The sequence below is a fragment of the Aspergillus pseudoviridinutans genome, assembly GCF_018340605.1.
Source record: "Aspergillus pseudoviridinutans IFM 55266 DNA, scaffold_4, whole genome shotgun sequence".
Classification (NCBI taxonomy): Eukaryota; Fungi; Ascomycota; class Eurotiomycetes; order Eurotiales; family Aspergillaceae; genus Aspergillus; species Aspergillus pseudoviridinutans.
In genome coordinates this window covers 1,605,926-1,621,447 of record NW_025091284.1, presented here as the reverse complement: position 1 = coordinate 1,621,447, position 15,522 = coordinate 1,605,926, and the positions used below count along the sequence as shown (strand labels likewise).

At 50.5% G+C, this 15,522-nt stretch overlaps 4 protein-coding genes across 4 annotated transcripts; 3 read left to right on the top strand and 1 right to left on the bottom strand.

Moving 5' to 3' along the window:
- Positions 1-4,424: 4,424 nt before the first annotated feature.
- Asppvi_005994 (cytochrome P450) lies at positions 4,425-6,019 on the top strand (the record flags this gene model as incomplete). The annotated part of the gene is made up of 2 exons (XM_043301902.1): positions 4,425-4,727; positions 4,778-6,019. The coding sequence occupies 2 exons, from the start codon at positions 4,425-4,427 to the stop codon at positions 6,017-6,019; spliced, it is 1,545 nt and encodes a 514-aa protein (XP_043157837.1).
- Positions 6,020-6,612: 593 nt separating this feature from the next.
- Asppvi_005993 (putative short-chain alcohol dehydrogenase) lies at positions 6,613-7,396 on the top strand (the record flags this gene model as incomplete). Its single annotated transcript, XM_043301901.1, has 2 exons — positions 6,613-6,960; positions 7,010-7,396. The coding sequence occupies 2 exons, from the start codon at positions 6,613-6,615 to the stop codon at positions 7,394-7,396; spliced, it is 735 nt and encodes a 244-aa protein (XP_043157836.1).
- Positions 7,397-8,718: 1,322 nt separating this feature from the next.
- Positions 8,719-10,665, bottom strand: mirD (putative MFS siderophore iron transporter; the record flags this gene model as incomplete). The annotated part of the gene is made up of 4 exons (XM_043301900.1): positions 8,719-9,647; positions 9,694-10,036; positions 10,085-10,367; positions 10,412-10,665. 4 exons carry the CDS (start codon positions 10,663-10,665, stop codon positions 8,719-8,721), a joined length of 1,809 nt encoding a protein of 602 aa, XP_043157835.1.
- Positions 10,666-11,482: 817 nt separating this feature from the next.
- On the top strand, positions 11,483-15,466 carry Asppvi_005991 (ABC transporter ATP-binding protein; the record flags this gene model as incomplete). The annotated part of the gene is made up of 2 exons (XM_043301899.1): positions 11,483-12,416; positions 12,465-15,466. 2 exons carry the CDS (start codon positions 11,483-11,485, stop codon positions 15,464-15,466), a joined length of 3,936 nt encoding a protein of 1,311 aa, XP_043157834.1.
- Between the last annotated feature and the right edge of the window lie 56 nt (positions 15,467-15,522).

Sequence of the window (15,522 nt, the reverse complement as noted above, 5' to 3'; positions counted from 1 at the left end):
AAAGTCTGGCTATGATTCTAGTACCAGCTGTGAGTACTAAATGTATCTGGCTATTCCTTGATGCTGAGCTAATTAGGAAAACCAGGTAGTGCTGCTCCCTCTAATGTGTTTATAGGTTCTTTTAATGGGCTTTGGTCTGTGTAAAGGCTGCTTTTGCAATAATCTAAGGGCTCTAATTGTGACATTCTCTTTCCTCTCTGCTGTTTGTGGTACTGTTTCGAAGGGATGAATGACAGTGATGCTTGTGTTAATTTGCAAACAGCTAGCATTACAGGTACTATCTACACAGGCTTTGGCATTATACTTGCAGCTCTTGCCAGCTGTCCATGTAATGGAGTGGATGGAGAATAGGTTACATTGTTGCTTTCCATTTGTTCCGATGTCTGATATCACCCATTCAGCTCTCCTCACGCCAAAGTGGTGAAGCAAGAATGTGCGTGCCGGAGAATTAGACCGACGTCCCTGAAGGAGGTCGCTGGCATATCCACTCGAAAAGGGAGGGGAACCTTCCTGGACAGAATGGCCTTTGCATATTTGCCCTCAGAGATATCTGCAATAGCATTGGTAACGCAAACTTTGTACTGGTCCGCGCTTACTGTGAGATCGACCTCAGTATGGGCAGGTGAAAGCTGTAGAGATCCCATATATTTATTTCTGAGTATTCCTTTTAGGTTATAGCATACTTCGCGGGCCTCTTCGGCAACATGCCCTTTAATTGTGATTTAATTCTGGTTAATGGCAACCTGCACGCGGGGAACCATGAGGCTTAACATTAGCCATTGACCCGGTTCATAGGCTTAGCCTGAACAATGAGCCGAATAATTAAACCGACCGGCCGAACATCCTGCCATGGCTGGAATACTTTAATATGAATTCGCTGATATGGCCTATAGCCAGGCTGGAAATGGATGTTGACTTCTTTTGTCCCTCTCGGTCGATCTCAGTTCAGGTCTGCCCAATTGGATCAATGACCAGGGATACATTAGCACCAAGGCCAAGGTGCCAAGTATCACCTCGCTACTCAGCCCTGAGGAGAGTGATCTGCTCTTCGGATGAGTCCATTCTTGAGGTTCCACTAGGTGCAAGCAGAAGCCAGTGTCCACCTGAGAAATAGCGATAGGAGTGCGGAGGGGTGGGCGTTGACACCTACCATAGTTTTCCTCCATCGCAAAGCAAATGCAGCACTTTGCTGTGGTCCTCACCTAAGGGGATTTTAGGTCCTGTAGGGACGATGTTTTCCATAGCGTCCAATTTGTCATATTCTGGGAAATGGTCTCATTTAGTTGATCAACCCTGGAATCATAACGTATAAGGCATAATATTCAACCAGACAGGTCCATGCCATTATAGGAACAAAGTTCGGGACAAAGTCCATGATTTCCACGATTCATATCAGTTTGTGGATTTGATAACGCCCATAAGCCACTTCAAGCAGTATGGATAGTAACTTCAAGTAATAGCAATGGGGTGGGTCTCTTGCCCTTATTGGTCGCACCTGCTTCGAGAAATGTCCCTGAGGTCATTGCCAAATGCACAACCTAAAGCCATTGCAATAACAACGATAAACAATAAAACCTGTACCGCTAATAGGTACACAGGATTGCGCTCTCCCGGTGTATCAACATAATCATAATATGAAGCAAAACTGGCCTCAATACACCACACAATAGTACATGCAACCATGATAACTGCAAGTATGAATGGGGAGGCAAATGCGAAATAATACATGGCAGAAAACATGCATAACAGAGCGCTGAGAAGGACTGCGGAGGAAAATATCAATTGAAAGCGGACAAACCACTGGATCTCCCCTCGAAGTCCTCTATCTTCCCGTAGTGCGTGGACGGCACAGTATACTGGTAATGAGGCAAGCAGCGTTCCCATGAAAAGGACCGAAGAAAATTCCAACAGCTTTTTTATGCGAGTGTCTGAACACGTCGTGGAGAAAAGGGTAGCAAAGGTAAAACCACCACCAAATGTACCAATCACGCCAAGGGCAGTAGCAATGTCTGAGTATTTCTTGAAATGCCTGTTGGCACCAGCGTCAGGTATATTAACCAACTCATTCCGCCATCCTTGACAGTGTGACTGTTGATTGTTAGGCGGGATGGCTGGACCAGGCTGGGGGGGCTGGATCAATGTCAGTCACACTTCCTATGCCAGGAAGTAGTATTGATGTACCATAGTGGTAACTCCAGAGCAACAAAGGCCCCGCCTCACTAGATTAGTGTATTGAAATTGTTTCTGAAGAAAAGACCAATATCTTGAGGAAGGCTTATAGTCAGAAACTTTCATTAAATCCTGTTCGACAACTTTATAAACGCCTAGTCCTCCAGACAGGAAGGAAACCAAATAAGTAGTTTGGATACTGACTAGGCTATGGTATGTAAGGGACACCAGGTTGAGGACTTAAATCTATGATGATATGCCAAGTAGTATATTACACCAGTACCTGTAGTGAGAGCATGAATAAGATAATAATGCAATCACAGACATAATCTAGACTCTCGTAAAGTAGTCGTCCAGGACTCCAGACGGGTCCACTATCATCCCGAGAGATGTCTGAGAAATTAATACTACCATAATGTTCCAGCCCACTACAGTCATGATCGGAAAGCTACAGTTTCCTGGCGGAACCAGGCCATAATCCTTTCACCAGAGCCGTGTAGAAAGATGCTTATCTCATGATTACATGGCTCTAAGGATGACCAGTGGTTCTGCATGTGGAACCATAGGCTTTCCTTCCGCAAGCAGCTATTTAGCCATTTTMCTACAACATCTACCACATCATACTATATCCCAACATGTCATACAACACCTTTATAAAATTCCATATATTTCCTACGCGGACGGGACCGCAGCCCTCGCCAGCCGCCGGCGATTTCCCGCCCTGGTAGTCGCCGGTGGCTGCGGCCAGCCATGCCCCAAGCCAGTCAACATGTTGGATCTCCACGGCGGCTGCTGCTATGATGTGAACTAGTAATCAGCAGTGCGTGACCGTGGCTGCCACCCACCTTAGGATGGACATGGACTGATCACCACAGCCCCAAGCAAAAGTACCGCTCATCAGTGATATGCTGACAACAAGGCCGATTAATTCCCCGTTAACTCTGCTCATCTAACCCCCTTGCTGATATTTCATTTTCCTGTAGATTGATCGCCAGCCTAGCCCAGCAGGCACCCAGGATCTACCTGATCCGCCTCTCAGGCTCTCTGCGGCTGGGGATCGCAGCTAACAACTCAAGGCCCGCTCAAATTTCCCATGACACCGCTCTGGTGTGCCTAGGAAAAGGGGGAAAAAGCAATGTGGCCTGCCTGCCCGTCTCCCCCTAAAACCTCTGTGTTCTTCAGACATGTAAATGGGGGTGTAATCCCTAACTCTCTTCTTTAAAAGAGCAAACCACTCATTACATGCACACACTGCATGCCCACAGAGCGGCGCCCACAGCCTCATCCCCCACCTCTTCCCTGTCTCTTGCCTCCCCGCCCTCCCGCCAAGAATCGCAGACGCCCCCCAGGCCTGTGGGCCTTATCCTTCCCCCCCCACGATCATCGATTACATTATTAGCTATATTATGAGCTTCAAATCTTCCCTTTTTCGCAATACGATGGTTCCTGTACAATGGAAGTTTTTTACAGCACCCAGCATCGCTCATATTCCTCGCTAAAACAAATCAGGAAGTGCAATCCAATCTTCGAGTGGTTGTAATTGCACGTACCCTGAGGCTGGAGCATACGCTTTGGATAGGGCCTCGCCGATTATCCTCGCTCGTCAACTTTGCGCTATGACCATCCCCAACCAGGTCTGTTCCCGCATATTCGGATTGAAGAAGCGGCCAGTAACTGTGGTGCAGTGGGGAAACCCCGACAATAGTACCTCCCACATAATACTCCTCGCTGAGATGGGACATCACATTCTTAGGCCTAAAAAGGAATCTTCTACTCCAGATCATCCACACGATCTGCAAGATTCGGAAGCGATGACTGCCTTGTCGGTCGGATAGATATCAATGTCACTGGTTATTTGACAATAGATAGGGGTTCCTCCCCGATAAATAAAGTTAGAGTTTAATTGTTGCCTTGTTTCTGGGTCTTCAATCCGCCTCTAATGGGCCGTCCTTGGATCGATGCTCTTGTTCCCCGCGCAGGGCCGTAGATCTCCCCGCCTCCGCGTTTCCCCTGGGGTCTCGCCTCTCTCGGAAAGACATGCAATCGTCATACGCATTTATCGATGCTCAGTGCTCAGTAAGTCTATTTACCTGCTAAGCAAGTCGCACCCGAGGCACTTCCGATCGGATCTCCGCATCGGATGTGAGGAACATGAGCCGATGTTTGCGCTACTATCTCCAAGCATATAAGATGCCAAGGATCGCTTTGCAAAGATGACCGCAGTTATCCAGCTGCATTCATCTGTCACAGTCAGCATGGAAGTTTTAGCGCCATCGTCGTTCAAGGCATACGCCGCATACCTCGTAATTGCTGTGGTGGTCCTCCGTCTAATCACCAATCGCTTCTGTAGGGGGCTTGCAGGAATTCCGGGACCTGCAATCGCCAAATGGACTCGTCTGTGGAAGTTACACAGTGTGTGGAAGGGCGACCACCACAATACAGCCATTGACTTACATCGCAAGCATGGACCGCTGGTACGCATTGGTCCGAAGCACATATCTGTTGGAGACCCCAGTGCTATTCCGATTATCTACGGTCTCAACAAGGGGTTCACAAAGGTTAGAAGGTAGTCCGAAAATTGGGGCGATAAACTGGCTGACGCTAGCAGACCGGATTCTATCCTATTCAGTGCATATCATGGAACAAAAAGCCCCAGATGAACCTCTTCTCCACCCGCGACGAGATGTTCCATCGTGAGCAGAAGCGGCCGGTGGCAAACGCCTACAGCATGACCTCGCTTCTCGAGCTTGAATCTGCAGTGGACTCCTGCACAGATATCTTTATCAAGCAGCTGGCGAGATTTGCGAATAGCAAAAAGCCCGTCGACTTGGGAATGTGGCTGCAATACTATGCCTTTGACGTGGTCGGGGAATTCACGTTCTCCAAGAAGCTCGGCTTTCTGCAGGAGGGGAAGGATGTCGACGGCATGATTGAAGCGATTCAGGGGATGCTGGTGTATGCTAGTGTGTGTGGCCAGATCCCCGAGGCTCATCCGCTGCTACTGGGAAATCCTCTTTTCCCGCTGTTCATGCCCAGCATGGAGACGTGGAACCAGGTCTTGAATTTTACGCTCAAGGCTATCAATTCGCGAGCATCGCTTCAGCGAGACGGCGAGCTCGATTCGGGGGAGAAGCCCGAAGTAGGGAAGGACATGCTGTCCAGGTGGATGGCAATCCATGCGTCTGATCCCGAGAAGCTTTCCACCCGGGATGTCATCGTCCATCTTTCGACGAATGTTTTCGCCGGTTCAGACACCACTGCCATCGCTCTGCGGGCCGTCTTCTATCTCCTTCTTCGCAACCCGTCGGCTATGGCGAAGCTGAACGCCGAGATCGATAATGCCGACCGAGAGGGAAAACTAAGCAAGCCGATTTCCAACAGAGAATCCATGAACCACCTGCCCTACCTTCAGGCCGTTCTCAAGGAGGCAATGCGACTACATCCATCCGTCGGGCTGATACTCGAGCGTGAAGTGCCCAAGGGAGGCGTCACCATCTGTGACAGGCATATTCCTGGTGGAACCGTGGTTGGTATCAACGCATGGGTTCTCCACAGGGATGCCAGGGTCTTCCCCGATCCTGGCAAGTTCATTCCTGAGCGGTGGATCGACAGCGATCCGCAGCTGTTGAAGAAGATGGAACAGAGCTTCTTTGCGTTTGGTGCCGGGTCCCGGACTTGCATTGGCAAGAATATCTCGCTTATCGAGATGCATAAGATTATTCCGCAGCTGTTGCGGGAGTTTGAAATCCGTCTGCATAGCCCAGAGAAGGAGTGGAAGACGAAGAATGTATGGTTTGTGCAGCAGGAGGGATTGATATGTGACCTTGTACGGAAGAGGGATGTGAAGTGAATCAATAATGTGATGAGACTGATATTTTATAAATATACTGGCATGGGAACGCTACTTTACCTTAAGCACCTGTCTTTACATCCTCATTGTCCAGCTATGGAAGAGCCTTGGAAGACCATGATGACAGCAGGGTTAAATGACAAAAATGCAAGACTTGAACTCCCTTGTGCATCCTGCCCCACGTTGCGTTCATCTCGGTCCGCCTATCAATCATAGAGACTAGCGGGGTCGCCCGCGCGGCCGCTAGTGCTGACACTGGATATTAATAAAGCTGTGCTCCTACATCCAGTGAGAATGCAAGCATCTAATATTCAAAAATTAAGCTGCGATTCAGTAGCAGACCTCTGGAATTTAATTGGTCCAGACACTTGTTTGCTTACATTCCTGATCGCTGCCACGGACCTACAGAGACAATGAAATACATGCAAACATTCTCCAAATTGGCCACATATGCCACCAGCGGCCGCTAGCATTGATTGTGCGAGTCACCACTCACCACCGCGGCGGAATAATAAATACTGGACTTTTTCAAGCACATCTCATTCCTACATCAATACCTCCACATCATCAGTCGGCTATCTCACATCCTGACAATGTCGGATAGAAGAACCCTTCTCCTCATCGGCTCCGGCCCTGGTATCGGTGTCGCTGTTGCATCCCTCTTTGCCCAGCGGTATTTCAATAACGTTGCTCTCCTCGCGCGAAACCCCGTCCAGTTGGAGAAAGACCGAGAGACCATACTCGATTCCGCAGAGAGGGTCAAGCGCGTTGTCACCGTGCGGACCTGGCAGGTCGACATTACCGATCTGCGCCGTCTGGAAGAGGCACTCGCCCAGGTCGACCAATTCGGGGAATTGGAATGCGTGTATTTCAACGCGGCGCGGGTAGCGCCCAGCCCCTTCTTTGAGTTTCCGGTTTCGGGTCTTGAGGAGGATTTCAGAGTACTTTCAACTTTCTTGCATAGGGAAGGGCAATACTGACCCTTGGCAGGTGTCTAATCTCGCTCTTTATGCGGTAGCAAAATGGGCGATGCCGCTTTTATGTGCGAAAGCAAGGACCGGGACTGATTGCCGACCGACCTTCCTCGTCACGAATAGCTTGCTCCCTGTCGATCCTATTCCGGAGCTCTTCTCGCTATCCATGGTTAAAGCCGCTCAGGCTAATCTGGTCAAGTCGTTGGACAAAGCATTCGCCCCGCAGGGTGTGCATGTTGGCTTGGTGGTGGTGGGCGGGGTTGTCTCTTCATCAGCACCAGCACTGAATCCAAGGAACATTGCTGATCAGGCTTGGAATTTATTCGCACAGAAAAGAGAGCATTGGACAGGACAGGTGACGATCCTGGAGGATGGGCGCGTAGATTGGGAGCCTTCCATTTGAGGAACATGTCGGGAAACTAGGAGGACAGAAGACAGCAGCAAAGAGTTTACAAACAATTTCTTTCTCTTCTCGTAGTAGCAGGCTGCTTCAGACTCGACTGTCCTCTCCCAATGACTTTTCAGCTTTTATTATACTTGGCTTTAGGATCGTCCTATTGATTGCGGCTTATAGGAGAGTATCAGCCTCAACAAGAAAATCATACATGGACCCCCTCTTCACGATCCTCGAAACCACTTGTAAAAACCGAGAGTCCCCAAAGGACGTGAAGAAGTAAACAGAATAGCCAAGCGATGTGTTAACGGAGAAAAGAACAGGGTGGTGAGGGAGTTTCGTGGCTTCTCCTGTCGCCGCAGCAATCCTAGGCTCTGGCTAAGCAGGCATAAGTCCACCACAATCAAATCCTAGAGCGATTCCCAAGCTGTCACGAGGACTAGGACCACAAATGAGTCGCTAAGGAAGCGAAGTCGGACGGAGTGGGGTTGATGCAAGAACTGATTGATAAGTTGAGCACGGCAGATTCATCATCCGGATGGGGTCAGGGAAGGAGAAGATTTTGCTCACCGAGCTGTAAAATCATCTAGGAGTCATGAGCTAGTCCCACCGCCAAGTCATTACCCTTATCAGATCAAAACAAGTATCCAGCGCTAGTATCATGGCCCACATCTAAATACAGCGTATGGTATGGGTGGATCCCAGTCAGCTTGTATTCCCTTGAAATCCGGTTGTTACCCACTGAATGGTGGATTTCTGAGCTTTCAGTATAACGAGAGTCGTGTAATACCCAAAATCAAGACTAGAAAGTGTACTTTTGATCAGATAACGCTACCAAGATGCCAAGGGAAACGACAAGGATTTCAGCTGGATGCGACAGAATTTTCCGTCACACGATCATGAACTATCGTCAGGAAGAAAATGATGTCCTTAGGAACTCACATAGTGTCAGAGTCGTTCATAGTTGACCATGGCATCATACATGGATGTATATCAAGTCTATCCTCAACTTTCTAGAGGAATGAGCTCGTTGCAGATATTCCATCTAAGTTGAAGTGCTCCCTGCTATATGTTGATGCTTTAATCGAGGGTTTAATTACCCCATAGGGCTCTTTAGAGTGGAAAGGTTGCTGTGCAACTCTGATAAAACATTAAATTATATTCCTCCATACTCTTCAGTGTCTTTCCATTAGCCTCATCTCACAACCACTTGTATCCATCTCCAGGGTTAAGGCTATTCCCATAATATCCTACATCATTAACAATCGTAATGGACACGGTCCAGTCCTCCCACTCAAAATTCCCGGTATCAGGCAACAACAAGCCTCCAACTAAAACAAAACTCCCTTAGTCTGCGTCTTGGTAAGCTTGATATCCCGGATAACAATCATCCAAATGAGCGAAAGCGCCATGATAGCCGTTCCCGCAATCAACATCTTGCTCTGCGTACTGGCATACGCATTGGCAATGGCCTGGCGGACCGGCGTACCCCGCTCATAGCTGAGCTGCTCGTCCAGAGAATCATAGATTGTCTCCCAATCCGCCTTGACCTCCTCGGGCAGCAGCCTCTGCAACGCACCAGGCAGCGTGTGCGTCCAGATGGCACCGGAGATGCTACTTCCCACAGCGCTTCCCATCGTGCCAAACACGTTCAGGAAGGCAAGCGAGGAAGCAGCGTGGTCGTGGTCCGACGCCGCGAGCACAGCGACCTGCTGGCAGATGATCATGGTGCCGCCTGCGAATGCGATGAAGATCTGGCACATGATCATGTATCCGACGGACCAGCTCGGTCTGCGGAAGTAGATCATCAGGCCGATGCCGAGGATGTAGAGTGGGACGGCGATGAAGAGCAGCCAGCGGAAGCGGGTTGTTTTCTTGATCAGGAGACCCACAACGAACAGCCAGACTCCCGAGACGACGTCGAAGATGCTGCTKATGTATCCTGCGGTTGTGATGCTGGTGCCGTACACGACCTGCAGGTATGAAGTGTAGTAGTTGAACCAGCAGTAGTGTGCGATCTGGTAGCAGACGTCCACCATGCAAGCACCGAGAACTGTTCTTGAGGCCAGGAGAGCCCAGGGGAGGAAGGGGACAGGTGCGACGAAGCGTTCGACTAGAGCGAAGACAAGAAGGCACAGGAGACCTATCACGAGCATGATGATGATAGAGGCAGACTTCCAGTCATCCTCGGTGGAGCCGGCAATGGAGAACGGCAGGAGGAAAAGCACAAGGCCGGCAGCTAGGAAGAAGACACCGAGTACTAGGAACGTTAATATGCAATCCCAGAATGTCCCAAAAATACTTACTGTCAAACTCGATGACATAGTGCCTAATGCTCTCCATCCACGTTCTGCCGCTGCTGGGCTTAGCCTTCAAAAGCCCGCTCTTCTTTGCCTTGTGCCGATTCCAGCGCAGCAGGAAAAACATGGGCAGGGCAACGACGGGCAAAACGATAGAGAAACATCCATATGCCCATCGCCAGTTTGAATCGTAAAAGTCCTCGGCCGCAGCAGGGCCCCCAAACGCAGTGATGATATAGGGAGACGAAGTAAAGGCGTAGGCGAGACCTCGGTCGCGCAGTGTCGATGTATCGGCCGTAATGACATCGACACTGAAAATGATACCGGCGAAGCCGATGCTGTAGAACACCTTTGGAGCTGTCAGTCTGTGCCTAGTCAGAAGAACAGGCGGACCTACCTGTGCGGCACAATAGGTTCCAATATCGTGACACGTTGCTGACAAGATCAATCCCAGGGTGGCAAACGCCACCATTATTAGGAAACCAATAGATCTATCCCAGAGATTCAGTACTTTTGCCAGCGGCATGTAGGTTGCCGACGACATGACACTGGAGACGATGGAGATAACGGGGATCAAAGAGTGGGATTCGAAACCGCTGGTCACGTAGGCAGAGAGATTGCTGGTAATGGATGACTGGAGGCCATTGACAAGGTACAAGAGCCACATGCTGTTGTTTGACCTAGGTCAGTGTTATCCTCAAGACATAGATTGTGTTTGGCTCACAGGCAATAGGCAGCTCCCAGAGACGTCTTGGACCATGTCAGGGTGATCGCTTCTGCTTGAGTGACACCATCTTGAGCCTCCTTGTTTGGCAGCATTTCCCTTGCATCATGATTGACGATTTCAGCCGGGGTCTTGGTATCCGGATATGTGACAGTCTGTGGATTGGGCACTCCATCATCCCTAGGAGGGGCAATACCCTCAGCTGKAGGGTTCTCCGGAGACTGGAAGAACTTCTTCTGCCACGACGACAGCATTTTGTGAAAAGGTCGAACAATGTGCTGTCCACCACACTTAGGAGAAAGAAGACGGAGAAGAAGTTATAGATTGATACGAAAGGCACAAGATCAGCATGGGCCGAGCGTCTTCCCATGCTTTTCAACTTAACTTCCTTCCGACTTGGCAAAATGCTAGGCAACGCAAGACGACCATTTCTAGGATGCAATTAGGCGATGCTCACCGGTGGGATTATTGGCGCAGGGGTTAGCGAAAAATGGCGTGTGAGGGCTCCTTCCAGTGCCGATACGCGGCAGACGACGTCGACAGAAGTTACTAGTCAAGACGACGGTACAGATTTCATCCAATACCCAGAGACTTGCACTGGTTCAGAGGACAACTGTACAAGGGTACGCGTGGGAGTGGATTTCGTAGGATGGCAGACGTACCATCATGATACAGGTTATACAAATTGATATGTATTTCACTGTATCGTAGGGTACTGTAAAGTATGCGCTAGTAATCCAGTGGCATGATAAATTTTTATCAATCAGTGGAGACTCTGACTGGGGCAATTCCGGAAATCTCCGAGACAGCTGATTCGATTTTACGGATCAGATAAGTTTTACGTAACATTACGCCGAGTCTGTATCCACCTTACTGTTGTCTTTCTTGGGCATCAGAGAGCCGAGTAGAACCACTAATTGCGGTCTCGGACTTAGACAAATTTTCACCAGATCATGCTTCTTTGGTCAGTGTCCTTTGGCGGGCTAGTCTTACGAGTTCAATGAGGGAAGCACCATTGCACAGCTTCAACACGCGACAGCGAGAGCAGCAGGAACGCAATCTCGGGTCCTCATGAAGCTCGTTCAGAAACTATCGGGCTATCCCCGCCTGCTCCTGGCTGGCAATCCTTCCAAGGTCGATGTAGGTCGACTCCTGCTGGGCATTGTCAGCGCAGCCGCCTCTGGAGTTCCATTCCCCTTGATCGGAATTCTGTTCGGTCAGCTCCTCGACGACTTTAACTCAGTGACATGCGGCGAGTCAGAATCATCGGACTCAAACTCCGACTATCAACATGACATAAACGGCAAGATTCTGATTATAGTGTATCTGGCTATCGCTCAGTTTGTTCTAATCTACATCCACCTCTCATGCTGGAGTCTGAACGGCGCTCGACTGGCGCAACGCCTGAGGGAAACCTATCTACAGAACCTTCTCCGACAAGAACCGTCGTACTTTGATAAACTACCTCCCGGCGAGATTGCATCGCGGCTTAATGGTGACATACAGGCTATTCGGTCCGGCACATCGGAGAAAGTGGGGATATGTTTATCAAGTCTGTCCTTTTTCATCACCGCATACATCGTGGCCTTTATCAAAGATGCCAAGCTTGCCGGCATGCTCGTTTCGTTGATCCCAGCATACTTTTTGATGTCGTTCGTCGGAAGTCATTATATCGAGAAATACACCGGGCGCATGTCGGATTACGCTGCGAGCGCCGCGTCCATTGCTTCAGAGGCACTTTCCAACACCGTCGTGGTGCAGGCCTTTGGTGCCAATGCGCGGCTGGAGGACAAATTCTCCAAGGCACTCAAGGCTGCGGAAACTGAAGGATTGAAGAAGGCAACAGCGGTTGGCATACAATCCGGAGTGCTATATTTTATTGCATACTCCGCCAATGGTCTGGCGTTCTGGCAAGGGAGTAGACGGATTGCCGAATCCGTGAGTGATAATACTCACGGTGCCACGGTGGGTGCTACTTTTACTGTGATTTTCATTCTTGTTGAAGGTGAGTTCAATTCCATTATTAATAAGGAACCTCGCTAACAAGCGACAGCCACCCTCCTCCTCAGTCAAGTTGCGCCGTTCTTGCACTTGTTCGTCGCCGCTGTCGCCTCATTCCAGAAGTTGCGTGAGGATATTGACCGCGAGCCGATGATTGACAGTACGAGCGATTCTGGACTTCGACTTACCCAGGCTGAGGGCAGTTTTGAATTCAAGAATGTTTCCTTCACCTATCCCTCGCGCCCCGAGATCACCGTTCTCGACAACATAAGTCTTACCATCCCGGCCAACAAGCATACCGCTATTGTCGGTCTATCGGGTAGTGGCAAGTCGACCATTGCGGGTTTGGTGACAAGACTCTACGACCCCACAAAAGGCCAGATTCTTTTCGATGGCCACGACCTGCGTGATATCAATGCTCGTGACTTGAGAAGCTTTCTGAGCCTGGTTCAGCAGGAGCCTTCTCTCCTTGACCGATCGCTTTTAGAGAACATTGCTCACGGGCTGATCAACTCTAGCAATCCGAGCCATGCACACCTAAAGACGACCCTGTTGAGTACTGATCTGGCGGATCTCGCAAGCGAAGTCAGGGACGGCAAGGATTTAATGGCAGCAGCAGAGGCGCGTGGTTCGACTGTCGTTGAAATAGTTGACTTGGTGAAAAAGGCCGCATCACTTGCAGATGCAGACGGATTCATCAATGCGCTGCAACACGGCTACGGTACAACCGTAGGCTCTAGCGGCCGGCTGATCAGTGGTGGCCAGAAACAGCGAGTTGCACTGTCCAGGGCTCTAGTCAAGGATCCTGCAGTGCTCATACTAGATGAAGCTACGGCTTCTCTGGATTCACGGAGCGAACAGCGCATCCAGCGGGCAATCTCTAATATTGCCTGCGGCAGGACTATCATCACAATTGCACATCGCTTATCAACGATCACCGGTGCGGACAACATCATTGTCATGCATAAGGGTCATATCGTGGAACAAGGCAATCATGCGACTCTCATGGCCAAGAATGGCACCTACGCTGAGCTTGTCAAACTGCAGACTCTCGCAGGCAAGGATGAAACGCCAGTCAACATCGAGAGCGTCAGCAAGTCTGATCAGGCATCTTCAAGCGAGGCCGATGAGAAAGCCATTCTTTTCCTGGGCGACCTTGGCGATGCTGAGAAAGCTCCAGTCTCTACAGCCGAAGCTCCCGTTGACTCCGAGGAGGCAGAGCCCCAGACTCCCAAAAAGTCCCTCTGGGCGCTTGCCAGAGGCTACGCGCCAGCATTGCGACCTCACCTGCTGTTCATTTTTCTTGCACTTCTTGGCTCGAGTATCGTTGGTGGAGCCTTTTCTGGAGAAGCGGTGATCTTCGGAAACACCGTTGGCAGTCTGAATCCTTGCCACAGCGCTGATAGCATTCGGTCAAAAGGAAATTTCTTCGGGTTGATGTTCTTCGTCCTCGCTATTATTGAATTCTTCGCCAACGTGGTCAGTTGGTCTGGCTTTGGCTGGGTCTCTGAGAAGATTGTCTACGCGGTTCGGGTCTTGTCGTTCCGGTCACTATTCGAGCAGGACCTGCAATGGCATCAGTCCGAGGGCCGCACACCAGCTTTGCTTCTGTCCTATATTACCAGAGATGGCAATGCGTTGGCTGGCTTAAGCGGTTCGGTTATTGGCACCTTGTTCTCGATCACCGTCAACCTCATCGCGGCCATTATCCTGACTCACATCATCGCGTKGAGGATCGCATTAGTCTGCCTGGCGCTGGTACCGCTTCTGCTTGGAGCTGGGCTGATGGAGCTCCATGTGCTCGGGAAATTCGAGGAGCGCCACGAGAATGCATACACAAAGTCTGTCGATATCGGCGTCGAAGCCATCACATCCATCAAGACCATCGCATCTCTGTCCCTAGAAGACGAGACTCTACGGACCTACCGGCAATCACTAAAGGGTCCCCGCAAAGAGACATTCATGGTCACCGTGCATGCAAGCCTATGGCAGGCAATGACCTACTTCCTCGGCAACCTGGTAAACGCCCTGGCATACTGGTGGGGTGCCAAGCAGATCATCGCAGGTAACTACACCCAAACGCAGTTCCTGATCGTCGTCTTCTCCCTGCTCGTCAGTGCCCTCCTGTGGAGTCAAATGTTTGCCCTCGCACCGGAGCTCTCCAGCGCCCGCGCCGCAATGGCCCGAATCCTAAGTCTCATTGAGATCGGCTCGGATAAAATGCAAGGACGCGTCCGGAGCCCTACCACGAATGGCTCGAATGACCCCGAGGCAACGGCTGAGCCCAAGACCATCTTATCAAACCACCAAGCCTCAAGCGTGCAGCTGCGCGACGTGCACTTCGCCTACCCCGCCCGACCAGATATCAAAGTCCTCAACGGCCTGAGTATCGATATCCGACCTGGCCAGTTCTGCGCCCTGGTGGGACCCAGCGGCGCGGGCAAATCAACCATCATTTCCCTCATTGAACGGCTCTACACCCCGGAGTCCGGCGCCATCATCGTCGACGGCGTAGACATCACCAAGCACCGCGACGTCTCCTTCCGTGACTCCATGGCACTGGTCCCACAGGAGAGCGTCCTCTTCGAGGGCACCATTGAGTTCAACATCGGCCTTGGGGCGCGACCAGACCGCGAAGCAACCATGGACGAAATCGTCGAGGCGTGCAAGCTTGCCAATATCCACGACGTGATTCAGTCCTTGCCGGACGGATACCAGACGCTCTGCGGACCGAACGGGAGCCAGTTCTCTGGAGGCCAGAAGCAGCGGCTATCGATTGCCAGGGCGCTGGTTCGGAAACCCAAGTTGTTGATTCTAGATGAGTCGACGAGTGCGTTGGATGCGGAGTCGGAGAAGTTGCTGCAGGATGGGCTGGAGAAGGCCACGAAAGGGATCACGGTCATTGCGATTGCGCATCGGTTGCATACGATTCGCAAGGCAGATGTGATTTTCTTGGTCGAGGGGGGTAAATGTGTGGATCGGGGGACGCATGAGGAATTGCTGCAGAGGTCGGAGAGTTATAGGGCGAATGTCATGCATCAGACTGTGGCGTAGTCATTTGATATATATTTAATTTTAGCGATTTATAGACGTGATTCATCTTAATATAC